The sequence below is a fragment of the Natator depressus genome, chromosome 3 (genome assembly GCF_965152275.1).
Source record: "Natator depressus isolate rNatDep1 chromosome 3, rNatDep2.hap1, whole genome shotgun sequence".
In the NCBI taxonomy this organism is placed as follows: Eukaryota; Metazoa; Chordata; order Testudines; family Cheloniidae; genus Natator; species Natator depressus.
The window spans coordinates 187,296,961-187,317,928 of NC_134236.1; the positions used below are offsets into that span (position 1 = coordinate 187,296,961).

The 20,968-nt window shown below is 42.7% G+C and overlaps 1 protein-coding gene and 1 long non-coding RNA gene across 7 annotated transcripts in view; one reads left to right on the plus strand and one right to left on the minus strand.

Annotated features, from left to right (window-relative positions):
• The window catches only part of FANCL (FA complementation group L), an 84,632-nt gene that overhangs the window by 1,202 nt on the left and 62,462 nt on the right, over nucleotides 1-20,968 (minus strand). For all 5 annotated transcript variants that reach the window (XM_074949506.1, XM_074949509.1, XM_074949505.1 and 2 more), the window contains 6 exons: nucleotides 15,385-15,535; nucleotides 13,768-13,851; nucleotides 12,365-12,410; nucleotides 12,199-12,280; nucleotides 770-886; nucleotides 100-171 (listed from right to left, as the gene is read on the minus strand). In XM_074949506.1, coding sequence (XP_074805607.1) covers nucleotides 100-171; nucleotides 770-886; nucleotides 12,199-12,280; nucleotides 12,365-12,410; nucleotides 13,768-13,851; nucleotides 15,385-15,535 — 552 coding nt within the window. The remainder of the gene's footprint in view (nucleotides 1-99; nucleotides 172-769; nucleotides 887-12,198; nucleotides 12,281-12,364; nucleotides 12,411-13,767; nucleotides 13,852-15,384; nucleotides 15,536-20,968) is intronic.
• Nucleotides 8,155-10,737, plus strand: LOC141985413 (uncharacterized). Of its 2 annotated transcripts, none has more exons than XR_012638932.1 (4): nucleotides 8,155-8,881; nucleotides 9,181-9,344; nucleotides 9,644-9,727; nucleotides 10,531-10,737. It is a non-coding gene; the product is annotated as an uncharacterized LOC141985413 (long non-coding RNA). The 2 variants fall into 2 exon arrangements; XR_012638931.1 differs by having other exon boundaries at nucleotides 8,155-8,678.

Here is a 20,968-nt window from a genome sequence, read left to right on the forward strand (position 1 = left end):
ACTGTCTGCTGCTCTTATTTTTTCTACTTTTCCCAAACTCCAGTACTGTACTTTATTCAGTTATACATTTCCATTAGACTTCCTGAAATGTTTCCTTACCTTGTTACAGTATGGACATTCACCAAAGATGACATTAAAACTTTGTCTGCTAGAAGGAAGACCTTGTAACCACTGCAAGATAAGATAAAGAAAACTTAATATTTATTTTATGCCCAATTTAGGAATGAGTCTAAAGTTCTTATAAACAGTGCTCTTCACCATAGTATCTGATAAATCCCTGATTTGTAGTGTTTTCACACTGGATTAGGAGCATGCAATTTTGCTGGATTAGTTTTCTGTACAATCTACCTATCATGATTAACTGGTTTCACATACTGAAAGTACGCTAAAAGTGATCCTCTCTGACTTCCCCCACACTCCCTTCTGAGGTTTTCAGAGCACTATTACTAAATAGTTCTACTTTTGTAGCATCTAGAAGCTCCTGTCTGGATTAGACCTTGGCCTGTACACACACAGTAAAGCAGCTTGCCCCCCAAGAGCTTAAAAGACATACGTGAGTGATGGGAGAGAACACTATGGAAGCAGCAATAAGAACATGTAATTAAGAAGGCGTAGTGGTTCTGCTTCATTGCTGTTCTCTCTCACGAGTCCTTTACCCGTCACTTAACTAGCTATTTGTACTGCTTCCATAATATTCTCATACAGAAGCCCATATTAAGGATCCATGAATTGGAGCCAAGTGGATTTGTTACATTAATAAAAATTTTACCTCAAACAAACAAGCCTGATGGAAAGGTTGTCCACATCGGGAATCACCACATACTTGGTCTGGAATAGCACCATCAAGTCGGTAAGCATAACAGATACCACAGTCCATAGTGAAGTCCTTAAAAATACAAAACAAAGCTATTTCAGACAAGTTCACTTTATGGACATTAACAAGGTGGAAATGAGGAAGAAATAAAGTACACCACTTTCTAATTATTGTGTATTTCTTCCTTTAAAAGTCCATTTCACCTGTTCCAAGACTGGAACTAGTTCTATTTACAGCCAATAGATGTGATCATCTTCTCCGCACCCACACCCAGTGATGTTGTTGTCCAAGCATCCATCATCTTTGTCCAAAGCAAAACTAAGGTCCATCTGCATATCATCTTTGGGGATTGGTCCTGCTTTGAGCAGGGGGTTGGACTAGATGACCTCCTGAGATCCCGTCCAACCCTGATATTCTATGATTCAATCCATCCATTGCTTTCTCAGGATCTCTTTCCTACCATACTCTCCATGCTATCTTCACCAGGTCCTCTTTGTTCATCCTCTGTATGTCTCCAAACCAGCAAAGTTGCGCTTCCTGGGTTTTGTCAGCCACATCACAAACTGACTTCCATCTTAATGCTTTCATTTCACTATCTGTCCCTTTAGGTAACCCTTTATTGTGCAAAGACATCTTGTTTCAAACACCTGTAGGCACTGACCCTGAGTCTCTACCACCCAGGCTTAGACTCATAGACTCAGACTATCAGAGTTGGAGGGGACCTCAGGAGATCATCTAGTCCAACCCCCTGCACCATATCACATTGTGGAGTGTGTCATGCTGTCTGGAGTGGCTAACAACAGAGTGTCTACTGATATGACACTGTTCATTGTCATCCCATGGCTGCTTAGCTGGTCATACCATTGGTTTACTATTTTCTCCAAGTTGTCTTTTGAGGATGCCCTTATTGCCATTTCATCTCTATACTGCAGCTTCTGACCTTTTCCCATTGTGATCTTCCTGCTGACGTAGTCTATAAATATGATAAACAGCAATGGACTGAGGGCCGACCCCTGATGCAATCTGATTTCCAATTCCAAGGGGCTTGCTGTTCCAAAACACATTCAGATCACTGTTTTAGAACTATACACTGCATTCCCCATAGTTATTAAATTCTCAGACAATATTTCAACACTGGTGTGAGCATCCTTCTGTTCATTTTAACATATGCTTTTTCTAGAGTCTATGGAAGTCCAGAAGCTATCCTGTTGATATTCTAGCTGCTTCTCTATCACTTGCCGAATTATGAACATGGAATCTGTGGTTCCTTAGCTTTTCCTAAAGCAGAACTGTTTTTGTTCATTTGTCCTGTCCACCTTTCTCCCAATCCTAGCATCCAATGTGTGTTCTGGTAACTTTATCCCTTGATAGTGTCTGCATTCATGGATGCTTTCCTTATGTATTGATGCCAAAATAGACTCATCAGTCTTCAGGAATTCTCTTGATTCACTCTATGGCTTTAACTACTCTGCTCATCCACTTTATACGTCTCTTGGTTTTTAAGGAGCAGAATATGCGCCTTAATTTGGACCCATAGAGCCATCAGTCAGTCACTTACTCTAATAATTTCAATCATTGGATTTTCACCAGGTCTGCCATCATTTTATCAGGTCCAACTGCCTTACCATTCTTCATTATCTGGACTACATTTTCTCACCTTATCCTCCATTATGTCAGACTCAGATCCTTAATGTGGGGTGTGGTCATTTTTTGCCAAGCTATAGATCTTTTGGCCAGCCAGCTGTGGATGGTTTACATGTAGGCAACTCTGCCAAAAAGGTGGTTTTGCCCCTCAAACTACTATTTCCACCTCTCCTTTGCTTGGTCATGTGTTACTAACAGCCTCCCCTGGTCATTCTTTACAAATGGCGTTGCAATACCATCCTCCTTCCCTTTGAATCTCATTGTCCAGCTATGCCGGAAGGACAGGAGACACTGCACGTGGTTTAATTAGGCCTCCATTTTATTAACTGTCTGGGAGCTCCCCACAGATAAAAGTGTATAGTGCTGGTAATGGCATGATCATTTTAATATATACCAGGGGGGCTTCCATCAGCTAACCCTCTTTCCCATCCTCGTCCCCAGCCCACCTACTGCTGGGACCTTATCTCTTCTTCCCCCTCCAACCCATGCGAGTTAAGGTGGGCTCTAAGAGGGGCAGTTGGCTCCCTGCCATGTCAGACATAGGAATCATAGAATATCAGGGTTGGAAGGGACCTTAGGAGGTCATCTAGTTCAACCCCTGCTCAAAGCAGGACCAATCCCCAACTAAATCATCCCAGACAGGGCTCTGTCAAGCCTGACCTTAAAAACCTCTAAGGAAGGAGATTCCACCACCTCCCTAGGTAACGCATTCCAGTGTTTCACCACTCTCCTAGTGAAAAAGTTTTTCCTAATATCCAACCTAAATCTCCCCCACTGTAACTTGAGACCGTTACTCTTTGTCCTGTCATCTGCTACCACTGAGAATAGTCTAGATCCATCCTCTTTGGAACCCCCTTTCAGGTAGTTGAAAGCAGCTATCAAATCCCCCCTCATTCTTCTCTTCTGTAGACTAAACAATCCCAGTTCCCTCAGCCTCTCCTCCTAAGTCATGTGTTCCAGTCCCCTAATCATTTTTGTTGCCCTCCGCTGGACGTTTTCCAGTTTTTCCACATCCTTCTTGTAGTGTGGGGCCCAAAACTGGACACAGTACTCCAGATGAGGCCTCAACAGTGTCGAATAGAGGGGAAGGATCACGTCCCTCGATCTGCTGGCAATGCCCCTACTTATACATCCCAAAATGCCATTGGCCTTCTTGGCAACAAGGGCACACTGTTGACTCATATCCAGCTTCTCGTCCACTGTAACCCCTAGGTCCTTTTCTGCAGAACTGCTACCTAGCCATTCGGTCCCTAGTCTGTAGCGGTGCATTGGATTCTTCTGTCCTAAGTGCAGGACTCTGCACTTGTCCTCGTTGAACCTCATCAGATTTCTTTTGGCCCAATCCTCCAATTTGTCTAGGTCCCTCTGTATCCTATCCCTGCCCTCCAGCGTATCTACCACTCCTCCCAGTTTAGTATTGTCTGCAAACTTGCTGAGGGTGCAATCCACACCATCCTCCAGATCATTAATGAAGATATTGAACAAAACCAGCCCGAGGACCAACCCTTGGGGCACTTCACTTGATACTGGCTGGCAACTAGACATGGAGCCATTGATCACTACCCATTGAGCCCGACAATCTAGCCAATTTTCTACCCACCTTATAGTGCATTCATCCAGCCCATACTTCTTTAACTTGCTGACAAGCCCCGAACTTCCCAGTTTCCAGTCCTTTAACAAATACCTCCTTTGAATTCTTTACCAATCCATTTATCTGATCACTGTATCCCATCCACACAGAAGTTTCCGAGCTATGCCTAAAATTTGCTCCCCTTCTGTTACTAAATGCCAGCTTTCCTTCTGTGGGCTGAAGTGCGGGGTGGGGAGCATTCCTACCCCTTCCCCTGCTGTGCTACCACATGGCACCATGAAGATTGCAGAGCTTGAGTCATTGCTGTTCTGCCAGGTCCAGGTAAAAGAGGGCTTCTCCTGCTTGGTGTGACCTCTCCTCTCTTCCAGTCACCGGGGGGCGGGGGGGAAGGGTCAGCATCCCCACATTGACCTGTCATTGCTGCAACCTCACTCCTTGCCTCCCTATCCTTTAAAGAGGTACACACCTTCCTCCAGCCAGACAACAGTCCATTCCCCTCCCCTCCCACGCCCCTGATTAATGTGTGGTGTGGCCATTTTTGCCATGCTGTAGATTTTTTTGCCAGTAGTTTCTCCAGCAAACCACACAACAGTCCCTCTCTCCCCCCACACATAATGTGGGGTGTGGTCATTTTTTGCCAAGCTACAGATCTTTTGGCCAGCCAGTTGTGGATGGTTTACAAGCTTGGCATACAAGTCATGTATGGCATTCTTTTTGGCTTTCTTCACTGCCTGTTTGGCAGCTCACTTTCCTTCGTTCTAGTCACTTTCATTTACACTCAGTGTATTCATTTGTTTTTTCATTAGGCTCTATTTTTTTTGTTTTGGGTAACTACCTGGACTTCAGTCTATCACTACTCTTCTCTTTCCCTCTGTTTTCCCCATCTGCATCAGCCACAAATCTCTTCCGCTGCTGCAATCCATGTTCTTTTGAGGTAGTTCTATTCTTCAGCTAATACCAACTTTGTTTCCACTACTGATGTACGTGACCAAATGACTCATCTTTTGGAACCATGGATTGGCTATCATCCATTGATTGACATTACATATGGTCTAGTAATAGTTTCCCTTCCTCATTCCATAGTGCCTAGACGGGAATTTCCTAAGCACATTACCCCTTCTGTTTTTGCTTGTCTCTTCCATAATTCAAGTCACCCAACATCTCCTCTGGCACAGCTCTGTCCACTAGTGCTTGCAAGTCTTAGGGGAAACTCTGCTTCATTTCATCTTTCTTGAGGTGCATACGCTGATATCACAAACAGAATATGCTCCTTAATTTGGACCTACACAGCCATCAGTCAGTCACTTACTCTAATAATTTCAATCATTGTTCTTTCTCAGCTCTCCTCTCACTACCCTCCTGACTCCATTACACCTGCTTTTGTTACCATAGAAGAGTTTACAATCTAAGTTCCCTCACTGTGTTCCCCATTCACCGTGTTTTCTGCAGATATAGAACATAAATACTCTCCTTACGATCATATCAGCTACTTCCAGACCTTTGTCGTCAAATGGGGTACACTCAGTATTGCTACTTATATGGGAATTCTTTGGCTGTGCAGGTCGTTGCTATTCATCTGACTCTTCATTCTAAGTGGTAGTCCCCTGACCCTCTACAGGACTGTTCAGACACTGACTGCCAGACATCCCCAGCTCAGATGCTGGGGCTGCCAGGCTTAAGGTGCGTGAACTTCTGGCATAGGGCTAAGATGCCCTCTCACCATTAGCATTAGCCCTTGCTAATATCTACTACTGCCCTTTGGTAACTCACCAAAAAGAAAAACATTGTTTGCACCAATGTAGTCACCTTGTGCCAGAAACTATAGTGTATTAATTGGTGTCCCTGACATACCACAGTGAGAGGGCCTTTCCCCAGTTGAATGCCCAAACTCTCCCCATCTTATTGCTATAGACCAGATGGACGAATAAGAGGTGGTACTGCTTTTCCTGCTGCCCAAACTAGGCTTTATTTAACCCATAGATGAGGGTTTCAGATCAGTTTTCCTTCTCCAGATTGAGCCGCCCTGCCTGTCCTGGGAGATTTGATAATTCAGCAAAAGGTTCATTTTTGTCCTAGCATGATTTCATGCACCTTAAAACAATGTCCACTGTTGACTGACATGCAGTTTTTTAACTTCATTATTTCAGATGGTCCTCATGCTTTTAACTACAGTGAACTTTCACTGTATTAGACAGAAGGCCTCACAGTCAGATATTAGCTTTTAATTTAAGAACTGTCAAATTTCATACGTGAGAGCCACACTCAATCCAGAATTATAGTACAATAACTCCTCACTTAATGTCCTATTGCTTAACTTTGTTTCCATCTTACATCCCTGCTCCATTACAGAACATGCTCACTTAAAGTTGTGCAGTGCTCCCCTATAACATCCTTTGGCCGCCTGCTTTGTCCACGGCTGGCAGCCCCCCGCGCAGCGCTTCCCGCCCGCCAGCAGACCTCATGGATCAGTGCCCGCCTCCTGCCTGCAGCAATCAGCTGTCTTGCGGCGTTCAGGAGGCTGGGGGGAGGAGCGAGGACATGGTGCACAGCCTCCCCCCCGCCTCCTGAACGCCGCAAGACAGCTGATTGCTGCAGGCAGGAGGTGGTGGGATGGCGCTGATTCACGGGGTCTGCCGGCAGGCCGGAGGCGCTGAGGGGGTCAGAGGGCGCGTAGGGGAGCTGATAGTTGTGCTGCCAGCCTGTTTAATACCTGTATTAAATTGCTTGTTTAAAATTGTTTTTAAAATGTATACAGGCTACCTGTGTTAAACTGCTTGTTTAAAATGTATATAATGCCTTTTGTCTGACAAAAAAAATTTCCGTGGAACCTAACCCCCCTCTATTTACATTAATTCTTATGGGGAAATTGGAGTCGCTTAACATCGTTTCGCTTAAAGTCACATTTTTCAGGAACATAACTACGTTAAGTGAGGAGTTACTGTATTGTGATTAATTCCATTAAAGAAGGTACTCACCTTGTGCAGTAACATTGGTTCCTTGAGATGTGTCCTCCTGTGGATGCTCCACTGTAGGTTGTCAAGTAGCAGCCGTGTTAGTCTGTATCCGCAAAAAGAAAAGGAGTACTTGTGGCACCTAAGAGACTGACAAATTTATTTGAGAATAAGCTTTCGTGAGCTACAGCTCACTTCATCGGATGAAGTGAGCTGTAGCTCATGAAAGCTTATGCTCAAATAAAGTTGTTAGTCTCTAAGGTGCCACAAGTACTCCTTTTCTTTTTGTAGGTTGTCTGTGTCCCTGCGCTGCTGATCAGAGAGCTTTGGTAGTAGTCTGTCCCACCTGCACATGCGTTGCTCCCGGCCTGCCACTAGGCTAGCCAGCATGCTTGAGCAATCTCTCCTCAGTTACTTCTCTACCGCACAGTCAACTGTGAGGACTCCAAAATAGAGGGGAGGAGGATGGGTCATGGAGCTCCCATCAGGGCACACATCTTGAAGAACCATTGTTATTGCACAAGGTAACTTCTTCGAGAGGTGTCCCTATGGGTGGCTCCACTGTAGGTGATTCCTGAGCAGTGCCCACCACTGGAGACTGTGACTTCGGAGTCAAGTCTGATATCGACGATAGTACTGTGGCACCAAATTTGGAGTCTGAAGCCAAATCCCCAAGATGCCATAGTGTTCTGTAAAGGTGTGTGCAGATGCCCAGGTAACTGCTCTTCAGATTTCTGATATAGGGATACCCTGGGCGAAGGATGAGACCGACCTTGTAGAATGCATGCGTATTGAAGACGGGGGGGAGTTACATTATGCAATTGGTAACAGAATTTAATACAGTCCAAGACGCACTTAGAGAGTCAGTGAGATGAAATCACTGTGCCTTTTGACCTATCTGCAATGGAGAGGAGAATTTTCTGAAGGCTCTTTTTATCCTGATGAGGTCTGGGATAAAAGGCTGGAAGCTAAATAAGCTAATTTATGTGAAATGCAGAAGTCATGTTGGGAGTGAATTTCAGATGTGGTCTAAGCATGACCTTGTCAGGGAAGAACCCAGTGAAAGGGGAATGCGCCATTGGAACTGCTATTTCCCCAATCCTTCTTGCAGAGGTGATGACAATGAGAAACACCATCTTCATGGTAAGGTGAGTTAATGAACAAGTGGCTATGGGTTCAAATGGTGGCCTAGTCAGACCTTTTAACAGTAGGTTGCGATCCTATTGAGGCATGGGAAGTCTGGGTTGTGGGAAGAAGTTTGCTATGCATTTGATAAACTTCTTCATAGTCAGATGGGAGAAGATTGAATATCCTTCTGTCTGCGGAGGGAAGGTTGCAATTGCTGCTATGTGAACCAATAGAGAGTCCTGATTTCTTGAGACTCAAAAGGTAGTCCAGGATCACTGGTAGGGTGGATGTATTAGGCATGACACTTTTGGGATCTGGAATCTCTTTCATTTTTGTAGATAGGTATGGCAAGTAGCTCCTTTCCTACTGTGCAATAACACGTCCTATACCTCCTCAGAGCAAGATGTCTCTACGTGCTGAAACCATGAAGGAGCCAGACTTCGAGACACAGAATCCACAGGTTGGGATGGAGAGTGTGTGTCTCTTTCAGCGACAGAAGATAAGGAGTGATTGGAAGAGTCATCAGTGGACATAATGCCAGCTGTGACAGGTAAGGGTACCACGTCTGTCTGGGCCAAGTGGGAGAAATCAGTATGTTTGCGCTCTCTTCACTTTCAACAGGACTTTCAATATTCGACGTAATGGGGGAAAAGCGTAAAGAAGGCCTTTGTCCCATAGATGGAGGAGGGCATCTTCCATGGAATGTTGTCCAATCCCCACTCTAGAGCAGTACTGTGGACACTGCTTGTTCTGGTAAGTAGTGAATAGGTCTATTACCGGTATCCCCCACTGTCAGAATATATTGTGGAGTACCACCGAATCTCTCTCCCATTCGTGGTCATGTGGGAATTTGGGGCTGAGACTGTCTGCCGTCATGTTGTGTGTTCCTGATAAGTAGGCAGCTGATATTAAGATACTATGGGAGATGCATCAGTTCCATAGTTTTAGTGTTCTACAGACAGGGAATGAGCCCTGGTGCCTCCCTGACGGTTTGTGTAATATATGCAGGCCACATTATCCGTCATGACCCTTTTGTACATGTCTTTGATCAGCAGGAGGAAGCAAGTCCACATGTTAATGTGGAGGCATCTCTCACCTGGAGTCCATTTCTCCTGTATTGTGCGACCATTGAGATGCGTGCGGTTAGGAGTAGAGATGGGGAAGACTGAACAAACAGGATTCCTGTACAGACGTTTACTGGGATTGCTTGACCCTGGTGGGCACTGATAGTAGTTTGCTTATGTTGTCTTTGTTCGGCCTGTAAACTGAACCAAAAGCATGCTTGGAGACATCTCATGCGTAGTCTGGGATGAGCAATAACCGATGTGCTCATGGCCATGTGGCCCAGGAGCTGGAGGCAATGTTTGGCCAAAATTTGGGGGATGGATTGTACTGTCTATCAACGAGGAGAGACTGAGAAATCTGTGATGTGGGAGGAATGGAGTCAAGGTCGGCTCCTATGAATTCTAGTCTCTCTACCGGTATTAATGTAGATTTTTGTTTATCTATCTGTAGACCCAGATTCTGAAACAGGTCTAGCGTGGTCTCAGTGACTTGCTGGGACTCTGCAAAGGACCATACCCTGAGAAGGCAGTCCAGGTAATGATAAATCATGATGCCTTGAGAGCATAAATGGGCCGCCACTACCAAAAGGACCTTGAAGAATACTCTTGGGGCCAATGAAAGGCTGAAAGGGAGTACTCTGTATTGGTAGTGGTCTTGACCTAACATGAACCTGAGGTAATGTCTGTGGCTCGATATGATCAAGATGTGAAAATAAGCATCTTGGAGGTTAAGGGCCGAGAACCAGTCTCCTTTTTCTAACGATAACGAATGATAACAACATGACCATCTTGAATTTCTGAGCCTTGATAAACTTTTTGAGCTCTCTGAGGTCCAGTATGGGTCTCCAGGAAGTAACAAAATTAGAAGCCTCTGCCCCTTACATGTGTGGATACTCGCACTATGGCTTCTACACTGAGGAGATGGTTTATCTCCTGACATAGAAAGCTTTTATGAGAATGGCCCCTGAGAAGGGATGGGGAGCGGTTTTTGGGAGGGGGAGAGGGAGGAGAAATGGGTGGAGTAGCCATCTCAGATGATCTCCAACACCCACTTGTTGGAGGTTATCCATTCCCAGATTCTGTGGAACGGGGCGAGATGATCTCCGAAGGGATGGGTGTTTTCCACTGTGAAATGAGGGGAGAGTTCTATGGGCACCTCGATCAGCCTATCAAAACTATTTCTTCGAGGTGGAGGGCTGAGAGGAAGTTTGCTGAGATCCCAACATCTTTCATCTGGAGAACCTGGGCTTCTTCCTTTGAGGTTTATACGATCTTTGTGTATATTGAGATGGATATTGTGACTACCGAGATGAGTATTGTACCTTCTTTTGTATCCAGGTGTATAAATCCCAAGGGATTGAAGAGTGGCCCTCAAATCTTTTAACATGTGGAGGGAGGCATCTGTCTTTTCAGCAAATAATTTTGTCCCCTAAAAAGGGAAGTCCTCCACCGTCGTTTGGACCTCCTTGGGGAAGTCAAAGAGATGAAGCCACGAGGCCCGTCTCATCACAATGCAGACAAAATAGAACGTGCCACCATCAAATGCATACTGGAGCGACACTGTCACCAGCTGGCCCTCGTTAACCAAGGCCTTAAATTGGTCCTTGTGAGAATGCGGGAGCTATTCAATATTTCAATAAAATAACTACATTTCACATAGTTCTGAGTCATATTTAGCCCAGAAGGCTTGATAGTTCACCACTTTGAATTGAAGGGTGGCTGAGGTGTGGGCCTTACTGCAAAACAGGTCCAGGTGCTCCCAGTCCTGGTATAAGGGGTGGACTTAAAGTGGTTTTGGCAGCCTTTAGAGTTAACTGCATCCACAATGATCAAATTGGGAGGCAAGTGTGAGAACAGGAATTCTGTGTCCTTTGCTGGCACATATTTCTTGTCTGCCCTCTTACAAGTTGGTGGGATGGATGCAGAGGCCTGCCATATCACCTTGGCAGAATCCACTAGAGCCTCATTAATAGGGAAGGAGCACTCTGGAGGAAGTGCAGGAATGCAGAATGTCCACCAGCTAGTGGCGCAACTCAGACACCTCTTGTAAAGGCCTCTGTCACCCTCTGTGCCAAGTCCTGGAACAGCTTACAGTCATCTGCCATAGATGGCGAAGGGGGCATCACAGTCTCATCTGGTGATAATGATGAGAAGTGGGCTGGAGGAGTGACTTCCTCTTCGACTTTGGCCTCCAGTTCTTCCCTTGCCTGCTCGGGGAGTTCAGAGGCCCTTGAAGCAGCAGCTGAAGGAGGGTACTTCCTCAGTGCCGTACTATCAGTGATGGAGGCCTGTTGCCTTTGGGCCTGCCAGGGTCCCAGTACGGCCACTGTGATGGGAAGGGGCGCAGTGGTTGGTACCACAGTTGCCTATACTAGGGATGTTGTGGGTCAGAAGGCTGGTATGCCACCAGGTGAAACTGGTCCATAGTGAAACTGGGCTCTGTATGGCGGGTGAGAAGGAATTGAGGAGGCACTGCCCACGCATGCTGGCTAGCCTTGTGGCAGGAGGGGAGCAGCGCATGCGTGGGTGAAACCGACTGCTACCAAAGTTCTCCAATCAGCAGCACAGGAACACAAGCATGCCGACAGAGGAGCACCCACAGGGACACTACTCGAAGATGCAGCACCATTATTTGGATGGCCTCTTGCCCCTCTAGGCAGATCTACCTCCATAATTAGAGTTCTAAATCATCAATATCCATAACAGAATGTTTGGATTTTCCACCCTATTAGTACTATGGAACTTTCTCCTCCCCTTTTAATGTTGATGCCTGTAATTAATCACCTTAATGCTGTGGAGACCATAAGAAAGTATGTACTTATTACTATTTGTTAATAAGCGAACAATTGTTGCTTGATGTTCAGAAGCCTTTTTTACAAATTATTAATCCAATTACATCCTTTCTGACTCTTATTTTTGCTGGCAGTTATAAGATGACAATTTAATTTTCATCGGTCTATAGTATTCAGAAATAAAGACTGAGCATCAACAAAAAACTACACTTACAGTCTTTTCTAGCACAGCACGAGAAGGAAAATCAGTTTCTAAAACTTCTTTCAAATTTTGTAATAGGGTGATATCTGGATCCCTGCAAGTAGAGGAAAGAGACTTTAACACATGGAACTGCAAAATGCAGATTTTAAACTAAAATTGTATTCGTGAAAACACTTACCACAAGTGCATGTTGTTGTTCAGCTTCATTCTCAAAGGATTTACCACTACAAAGTTACACACAGATATTTACATTACTCACAGGAAGAGACTTCCCCCGCATTTCAGCACTTACAACTAGATTTTTTAAAGGTATTTAGACACCTAAATATGCAGGGGTGCCAATGCATTTGAAATCCCACTAGGCATCTTAATACATTTACAAATCTGGCTCGCAGTTATCATATTTGAAAAGTCATATATAATGATAATAGCACTAAGTTTTGGGACATTGTACACCAAAGGTATGATTGCCCCTCAAGACATGGCCAGGAGCTATAGAAAATCGAGGGAAAGACATTAGGGAATTTACAGTGGATTATTTATAAAAAACAAAAAAAACATGCAAAATAATCATAGATGTGGTCAGATAATTATCTTTCAGAATAATTCTCTGCAGGACACAGGGCAACTCCTGAATTGTGATTCTGCTGGAAAAGGACTAAAAAAAATATTGTAGGGTTCCACCTTTCTCTCAGTAACTTGCAGAATACATTTACTCAATCAGCACTTAAAAGAATTAAGTGTTTTGTGTTTTTGTTATCCTTGCAAACTCAGCGTGGTATCAGACAGTCAAGCTGGGGGAAAAACAGCTTGTGTATCATCCCCATATATAATGTGGGAAAAGTCAGGACAGGATGTGACCCTGTATCTAGAATGTAGTTAACAATTCTATTGACTGTGTAGTAGCTAAAACTCAATCTAGCTACTCTCCTACAGCTGAATGACTTCTACAGTGCCTACAGGAGAAAAATAAGTTGTCAAGTTAGTCACTTTTCTCATAACTGTATTTTTAAAGGTTTCAGAGTAGCAGCCGTGTTAGTCTGTATTCACAAAAAGAAAAGGAGTACTTGTGGCACCTTAGAGACTAACCAATTTATCTGAGCATAAGCTTTCATGAGCTACATCCGATGAAGTGATCTGTAGATCATGAAAGCTTATGCTCAAATAAATTGGTTAGTCTCTAAGGTGCCACAAGTACTCCTTTTCTTTTTGTATTTTTAAAGTATTCTTCAATTTGTGGTATCTTAATTTGCCAGACTTTAACACATTAACAGTGCACAACAGCATGCCGTGAATTCACTCTTGTATTGTTTTGTGTAAGTATATGCAAGAGATACTGACATTTTAAAGGTTTCAGAGTAGCAGCCGTGTTAGTCTGTATCCGCAAAAAGAAAAGGAGAAGTACTCCTTTTCTTTTTTGACATTTTAAACTTTGCTTAAATACAAGACAGAGCCTGAAACCACTAAATTAAGTTTACCTTAAAAGCCTGTAAGCAGTTACTGGTACAAGTCAAAACAGACCCAGCTTCTAAGATTGAGAAATGAGTTTGTATATGAAATTTCGTATATGAAAGACCTTACCGTGGTCTGCTCCAAGAAAGTAACACTCAGGAAGCATAGTTGGGTGCCTGGGATCTACCTCTAAGTTTATGGAAACATTGTTTCCTGAAATGAGAGAGAATGCATTTTAAATGGAAGGTGTAAAGCTTTCCTTTATAACCGCAAATAGAGAAAGTACTTATGTTTTTCAAATGAGTTGTTTTGAGCACACCTGTAGTTTTATGAACATTGTTACAGCTTTTAGATGGCTAAAGTAAGCTATTTGGCTTAGAATTCTGAACTGATGGTGTTCATGACTACAAATTTTAGTTCAGTATAAACAAGTTTTATCTAGGCAGTGAGTTAAAGTCCTCTGATAAACCGTAAGTGGGGAGGGTGCCAGAGTCCCAGCTCCAGCCAGAGCCCAAACATTTACACTGCAGTTTTATAGCCCTGAAGCCCAAGTCAGTTGACACATGCCAGCTGCAGGTGTTTTACTGCAGCATAGACATACTCTCAGGAATCAGGAAAAGGCAGGGGAGAGGGCCCAACCGGACTGGAAGGGAGAGGAGCTGGCTACACAAAAGGAGACTCACTGCAGTCTCTGGGCTGTCAAGTAGGGGAAAGAGTGACCTATCATTTCAGCCATCAGCTCAACAGTTGTTTGCATAAAGCTGCAGTCTCAGAGTGGGTACTGCCTACTTCTGTTGTTTCCCTATTTTGCAGCTAGTTAATAGTCCTCCAACTTTCAGGAACTTAAATTTGTTTTATTTTTGTTCTATCATGTACCATCAGACTTCTGGCGCTTGTGACTGAAGTTGAGCAACATCGCAGTATATAATTATACAAATGCTAAGCTAAACATCGGAGTCCTCATTCCGAAGATACATTTTTTCTCTATTTTTGACTGCAGACAGTGGAAAGTGCCTACTTTTCAAATAACTAAGGTACTCTTTACATATTAAGGCTGTAATTCCATGTATTCTGATGATGAGCCACAGAGTGCTTTAGTCACGTATATTTTGTATTATTTAATATAGTTATAGTTTATTCCATGCCTTTTATCTTCTCTCCACCTTCTGTTTTTTTTCCTTTTAACCCACAGCTGTTATCCTCTTCCCCTCTCCCACAGCTGCATTTCCAGTTCTTTCATCCTTCCAAAAACAGTTTCACACTAAAAAAATATTTACAGTACAACCTAAAATGTATTACAAAATTTAGTTTTCTGACAAGGGATTCTCATTACAATTAGTAGTGAATAATTTTTAAAAAGTAAACTAATTTTTCTTCTGTTCTATAATGGACATCCATTTTATACACAATCTATTTAAAAATCCTATACTGAAATACCTCTTATATAGGATTATCACAAATGTGTCCTCAGTTTTGAATTCATCAACACTTGTGTTTGTAATTTATAAATATTTATATCAGAACTTTAAATGTAAAACTAAAAATACAAAATTATACTTTCTCCCCAAAAAATTCAATATTCTGCCTCAGGTTAGTTTTATACAATAACAAACAAGTAATAGTTTTTTTTTTTTTTTAAAGTGTAACCTTTCTTTTCCTATTCCTTGTTCTCTATTAAGTAAAGCAAAAAAATCAACTTCACTTCTGTTTAAAAAAAATACTTCATTCCTTCTCCTGTTTTCCTACCTATTGCAATTCTTCTCATTGTGGCACTCCGTGTGGGGTTTTCTGGCTCAAGTACCCAAGTCTTCTCATCAATTTCATCCATAGCATTCCAGAATTCTTTCAGTGATTCTAATGCTGCCAAGAACTGATTATAAATGTCTATTAAGGAGCTCTAAGAAAAAAGAAAATTTTAACAAGTTACATGGCACTCTACCAATAGCAATATAGAATGATCTTTTTAAAAAATGACAGCATTTCAAAGTTTTTAAATCTAGCACAAAACCCGCTGTAAAATACACTGCAGTGTGCTAGGGTCAACATTTTTCCTGTTAGTACTCAAAATGCTTTTTTTGATTTGTTAATGGTCCACACAAATATTAACTACTGATAACTTTAATGTACTCAAAAAGTACTGTTAAATTTTCTAATACATTTTTGTTATATTCTGATGTATCTAAAGTACAGCATTCTTGAAGTTGGTAGCCATTCTCAAACCTAATATTAATTTCAGAAATCAATGTTAAGACCTGGAAGTATTTTTATTACATATTCATAACAACTGCATTCTAAGTAAGGAGTGAGTAAAATTCAGTATAATCTGCTGTTAATTTATGAGTTTGCCTTCTTGACTCCTATGCAGCGATTCCCACTCCAAACTAAACTTTTCAAAAGATTTTATTCAGAGTCAAACAGTAGTTAGAGTCTTTTGTAGATGGATTTAATATAAAAGGCATCCTTTGCGTCTCAAAAACAATTGTGTGGCCAGAAAATTGCTTATTTCAATTCCAAAAATGTGATTTCTAGAAGGAATTATTTCCTTTTAAAAAGTCTGACCTGCTAGTATGGTTTCAGGTCTCAATTCTCCACTGTATGTGTCTGTGAGAAATGGAGTGATGTTTAGTTATCTAGTCCTGGGTAAATTAAAGTTGCAGAAGAGGCATAGCAGATTCAATTTCCACTGCTTAACAGACCAGAGAATTCAGCCCTCAATCCCTTCAATGAGAATGTAAACCTTTAAATATTTAATTTCAAAAGATTGATAAATTAAATGTACAGTAATTCCAGTTGATTTTAAGAGTTTACACCCTTAAACTCTTCCCATTAGTAAATTAAATTATACAACTGCATTTCCAACATAGCATATGCATTTTCAACACATTTTTTTATATTTGTTTCAGTCAAATAGATATTGCTATAGTAGTTTTGATCCTAGACAACTTTATAAAAATAAATTTGGCTCTGAGAAGAACTATTTCTTCATAAGGATTTAATAATGTTGATCAACAGTCCATTAGGGAAAAAAAACCTTTGTAGATTACTTAGCGAATTTTAATTAAATAGTTTAAAAAAATGGCTCTTCTATTTCCAGTCTGGGTATGATTTCAGACACAAAATGCAGATTTTTTTCTTTTTTTACATCTCCAAGTGCAATCATTCTAATGAAAGTATTTATCTTGCGAAATTATATATAACACATACTAGATAAATGCAAAGCTGGTCTCTGTATCTCCACTTTGGCTGACCCACTAAGATGACTGGGATATAATACAAAGAGGGAAGAAGTGAAAGAGGGAAAGAGATAGGCAAGTCAGAGAGCAGAAGGTTCCAAAAGTCCATATGAGAGAATCAAGGCATGGATAAAAATTTTGGAGTAGCGATCAAGAGTAAGAGATGTACTTTGTCTATATTAAAAGAGGAAGCAAAGAAACCTAGATGGCGACTGGATATGGGGAAAGAAGGGGGGGGGGGGGGAGAGGGAGAGTCAAAGATGATAATGAGCTTGCAAGCCTAGGAGCCAGGAAAAATAGCAAAAGTTGTCAAAGAAATTAGAGAGAGACTATTGGAAAGGGATCAAGTAGAAAGATATAGGGTATGTCTACACAGCAAAGAAAAACCCGTGGCTGGCCCATAACAGCAGACTTGGGGCCTTGGGCTGTGAGCTACACATTGCTGTGTAGACTTCTGAGTCGGGCTTGAGCCCAGGCTCTATGAACCTGCGGGGTGGGGTGATCCCTGACTCCAGCCCAAGCCGGGAAGTCTATATAGCAATGAAACAGCCACAGCCCGAGCCCTGTGAGCCCAAGTCAGCTGGCATAGGCCAGCCGCAGGTTTTCTTTGCTGTGTAGAGATTTACTTCTCTGGCATACCCTGCTGCCATCTCAAATTTAGAGAGGCACTGGCACTTTTGAGACTGAAGAGAGGGGAACACTTTGGAGGTAGATTTGGGAATCATCTGGATGGGATGGTTATTGACACAATAGAAGTGGATGGGGGAAACAAGAGAAGGAAGAGGAGTAAATGGAGAAAAGAACAGTGATGCTAAAGGTGTCCCTAGATGGAGGATGAGGGATTGTGTATTTTGGAAGACAATAATATGTAACAAAGGTCACATGATTTTAAACCTCACATATCATTTTGACCTGGAAGTTCTTGGGGTCTCACAGAAAAAATCAAATTAACAAATAGTGATAACTATTTACAAAAATATTCCTTTTAGGAATATATTATATAGAAAATCTATTTATTGTAACCTTTATCTACCTTTTTTTTCCTCTGTCAGATGGACAAAAGGAAGCAAAATGATGGGGGTTGCTGAATTTTTTCTTGGCACATGTTATTTCATTGTTTTTTGTATCTGAGAAAATATTGTAAAAAGAAAAGGTATAAGTTGGAAATAAAATGTTGGAGTTTTTTCTGCTGTTATTAAATTATATTAAAGTAGGAAATCACTTAAGCAGAAAAGTGTGGATACTGCCAATCTCAAAATGTAAAGCTTATTATCTTTAAAAGCATTTTGTTACTTCTATAATACCTGAAGTGATATAATAATGTCAGTCACTTAACCAGATCTAAGAGTATAATATCTTCATCTTAAGTACTATTATTTCCAGTATTTTAATAATTTTCATGTAGTCCTGGAATGTGATCTTTTGTGCTCTGATGACACTTAAATTAATAGCATAATTTTCTGGTACTTGCAACAGTTGCTTTCCATTTTGATTTTTTTTTTAAACATTTTCCTACATCATACACAGATAAATCCTCTAATAATCATTGCTATCTTTATCTTTGGGGAATTCAAACGATTTCAGTAGAAAAAAGAAACATCAAGGGATTACAACCCACAGACAAATTTTAAAATCCAATTAATTTTAATACTAATTGTAATTTTTCAATGATGTTCCTTAAAAAGATAGTTAAATTCTTCCCCTTTGGTGGTTTTTTTTTTAATGCTCTGTTCATTTGATCTTATTTGCATGCTTCATTGATGTTGCCAACTGGCTTTTTCTGTATGCCTATCTATATCTATATCTATTTAAATCCATCATACTACTTTGTCATGCAACCATGAAAAATGTATCACTCCTTTATACTTCATTAACCAGTTTATTTTTGACCACTGTTCTTTTAAAACAGTGCTACTGATGCTATTTTGGGCTGTGCCAACAAGGTACTTGCTCATGAGGTCAAATAAAAGATGGTTACCTTCCGTAACTGTTGTTCTTCGAGATGTGTTGTTCATGTCCATTCCATTGTAGGCGTGCGTGCTTATCAAATGCACTGGTGCCAGAAGTTTTTCCCTCAGTGGTATCCCGTAGGATACCGGCTCTGGCGCCCTCTGTAGTGGCACGTGTATGCACCATGTAAGGGGTGCTGCCGGAACCCCACTCCCTCAGTTCCTTCTTGACGGAACTCTGACAGAGGGGAAGGAGTGGACATGGAATGGACATGAGCAACACATCTCAAAGAACAACAGTTACGGAAGGTAACCATCTTTTCTTCTTTGAGTGCTTGCTCATGTCCATTACTTTGTAGGCGACTCCCAAGCAGTACCAACAGAGGTAGGTCGGAGTTCATGGAAGTGTCGATAGCAACACAACTCTGCCGAAGCCAGCGTCATTTCTGGCCTGCTGACTGATGGCATAATGAGACGTGAACCTGTGCACAGAGGACGACGTTGCAGCCCTGCATACGTCCTGGATAGGGACTTGTGCCAGGAAAGCAGCCAAAGAAGCTTGCACCCTTCTCGAATGAGCCTTTGCTATTGGAGGGGGCGCTATCTCGTAACAGATACGGATGCACATGGTGATCCAGACTGAAATCCTCTGTGAGGACACCAGACCCTTAATCCTGTCAGCTATCACAATACAGAGCTGAGTCAATCTACGGAAGGGGTTGGTGCGCTCTAAGTAGAAAGCCAGTGCAATGCCTGACATCTAGAGTATGCAGACACCTCTCCTCGCTGGTCAAGTGAACCTTTGGACAGAACACCAGAAGAAAAATATCCTAGCTGACATGGAAGTGCGATACCACTATTGGCAGAAAGGTTGGGTGGGGTTGCAGCTGAACCTTGTCCTCGTAGAACATGGTGTACGGGGGCTCCGAAGTAAGAGCTCTAATCTCAGACACTCGTCTCACTGAGGTAATAGCTACAAGGAATGTGACCTTCCACAACAAGAAGCCAAATGCTCGGAGGGCAGGCCCATGAGCCTGGAGAGGACCAGGTTGAGGTCCCATTAGGAGACGGGGTCCCACTCCCGGACCACCTGAAAGAGTCTTTCAAGGCCTTTCAGGAACCTAATAGTCATGTCATGTGAGAATATTGATCTACCCTCGAGACGAGGGTGAAAGGCTGATATAGCCACCAGATAAACCTTGATCTAAGAGAAGGTGAGGCCCTGGTGCTTTAAGTGAAGCAGGTAATCCAGAATGGACGGCAGAGATGACTGGTTTGCAGAGAGACCCTGCTCCAGCAGGATAAATGCTTCCACTTTGCCAGGTAAGTTGCTCTGGTGGAGGGCTTCCTGCTCTCCAAGAGAACTTGCTGTACCTGACTAGAGCAGGCTTGCTCCTCTGGATTCAACCATACAGCATCCATGCTGTGAGGAAGAGTGAGATTTGGTTCGGGTGCAGCAGCTGACCGTGATCCTGCAAGAGCAGGTCTGGGCGGCTGGGAAGCACCCACGGGGCTGCTACAGCCAGGTCCATGAGCATGCCAAACCAATGCTGACGAGGCCATGCTGGGGCAAATCAATGTCCTGTGCCTTGTCCCTCTTATTTTTAAGAGAACTTTTCTAATGAGTGGGATTGGCAGCAAGGCATACATAAGGTCTCCTGACCAAGGCAGGAGAAAGGCGTCAGAAAGAGCCTCTGCTGAGGCCTTGCAGGGAGCAGAACTGATGACACTTTCTATTCTGTCTGGTGGTGGACAGGTCTACTCGAGGAGCTCCCCACTTCTGGAAGAGCATCCTGATAACCTCCCAGTGGCGGGACCACTCGTGATGAGAGAAGGACCTGCTGAGGCGATCTGCCAGTGTGTTCTGGATGCTGGGGAGGTGCAAGGCTTCCAGGTGGATCACATATCAGATGCAGAATTTCCACAAGCAAAGGGTTTCCTGGCACAGAGCTGACGAACAAGCTCCTGCCCTTCCCCCACCCCATCTGTTGACATAGAACATGGAGGCCATGTTGTCTGTCAACACCTGCACTACCAGACTGCATAAGTGGGGAAAGAACACCCTACAAGCTAGACAGATGGGTCTGAGCTCCCTGACGTTTAAATTAAGCGTGAGCTCCTCTCTTGATCGTAGCCCCTGCATTCACA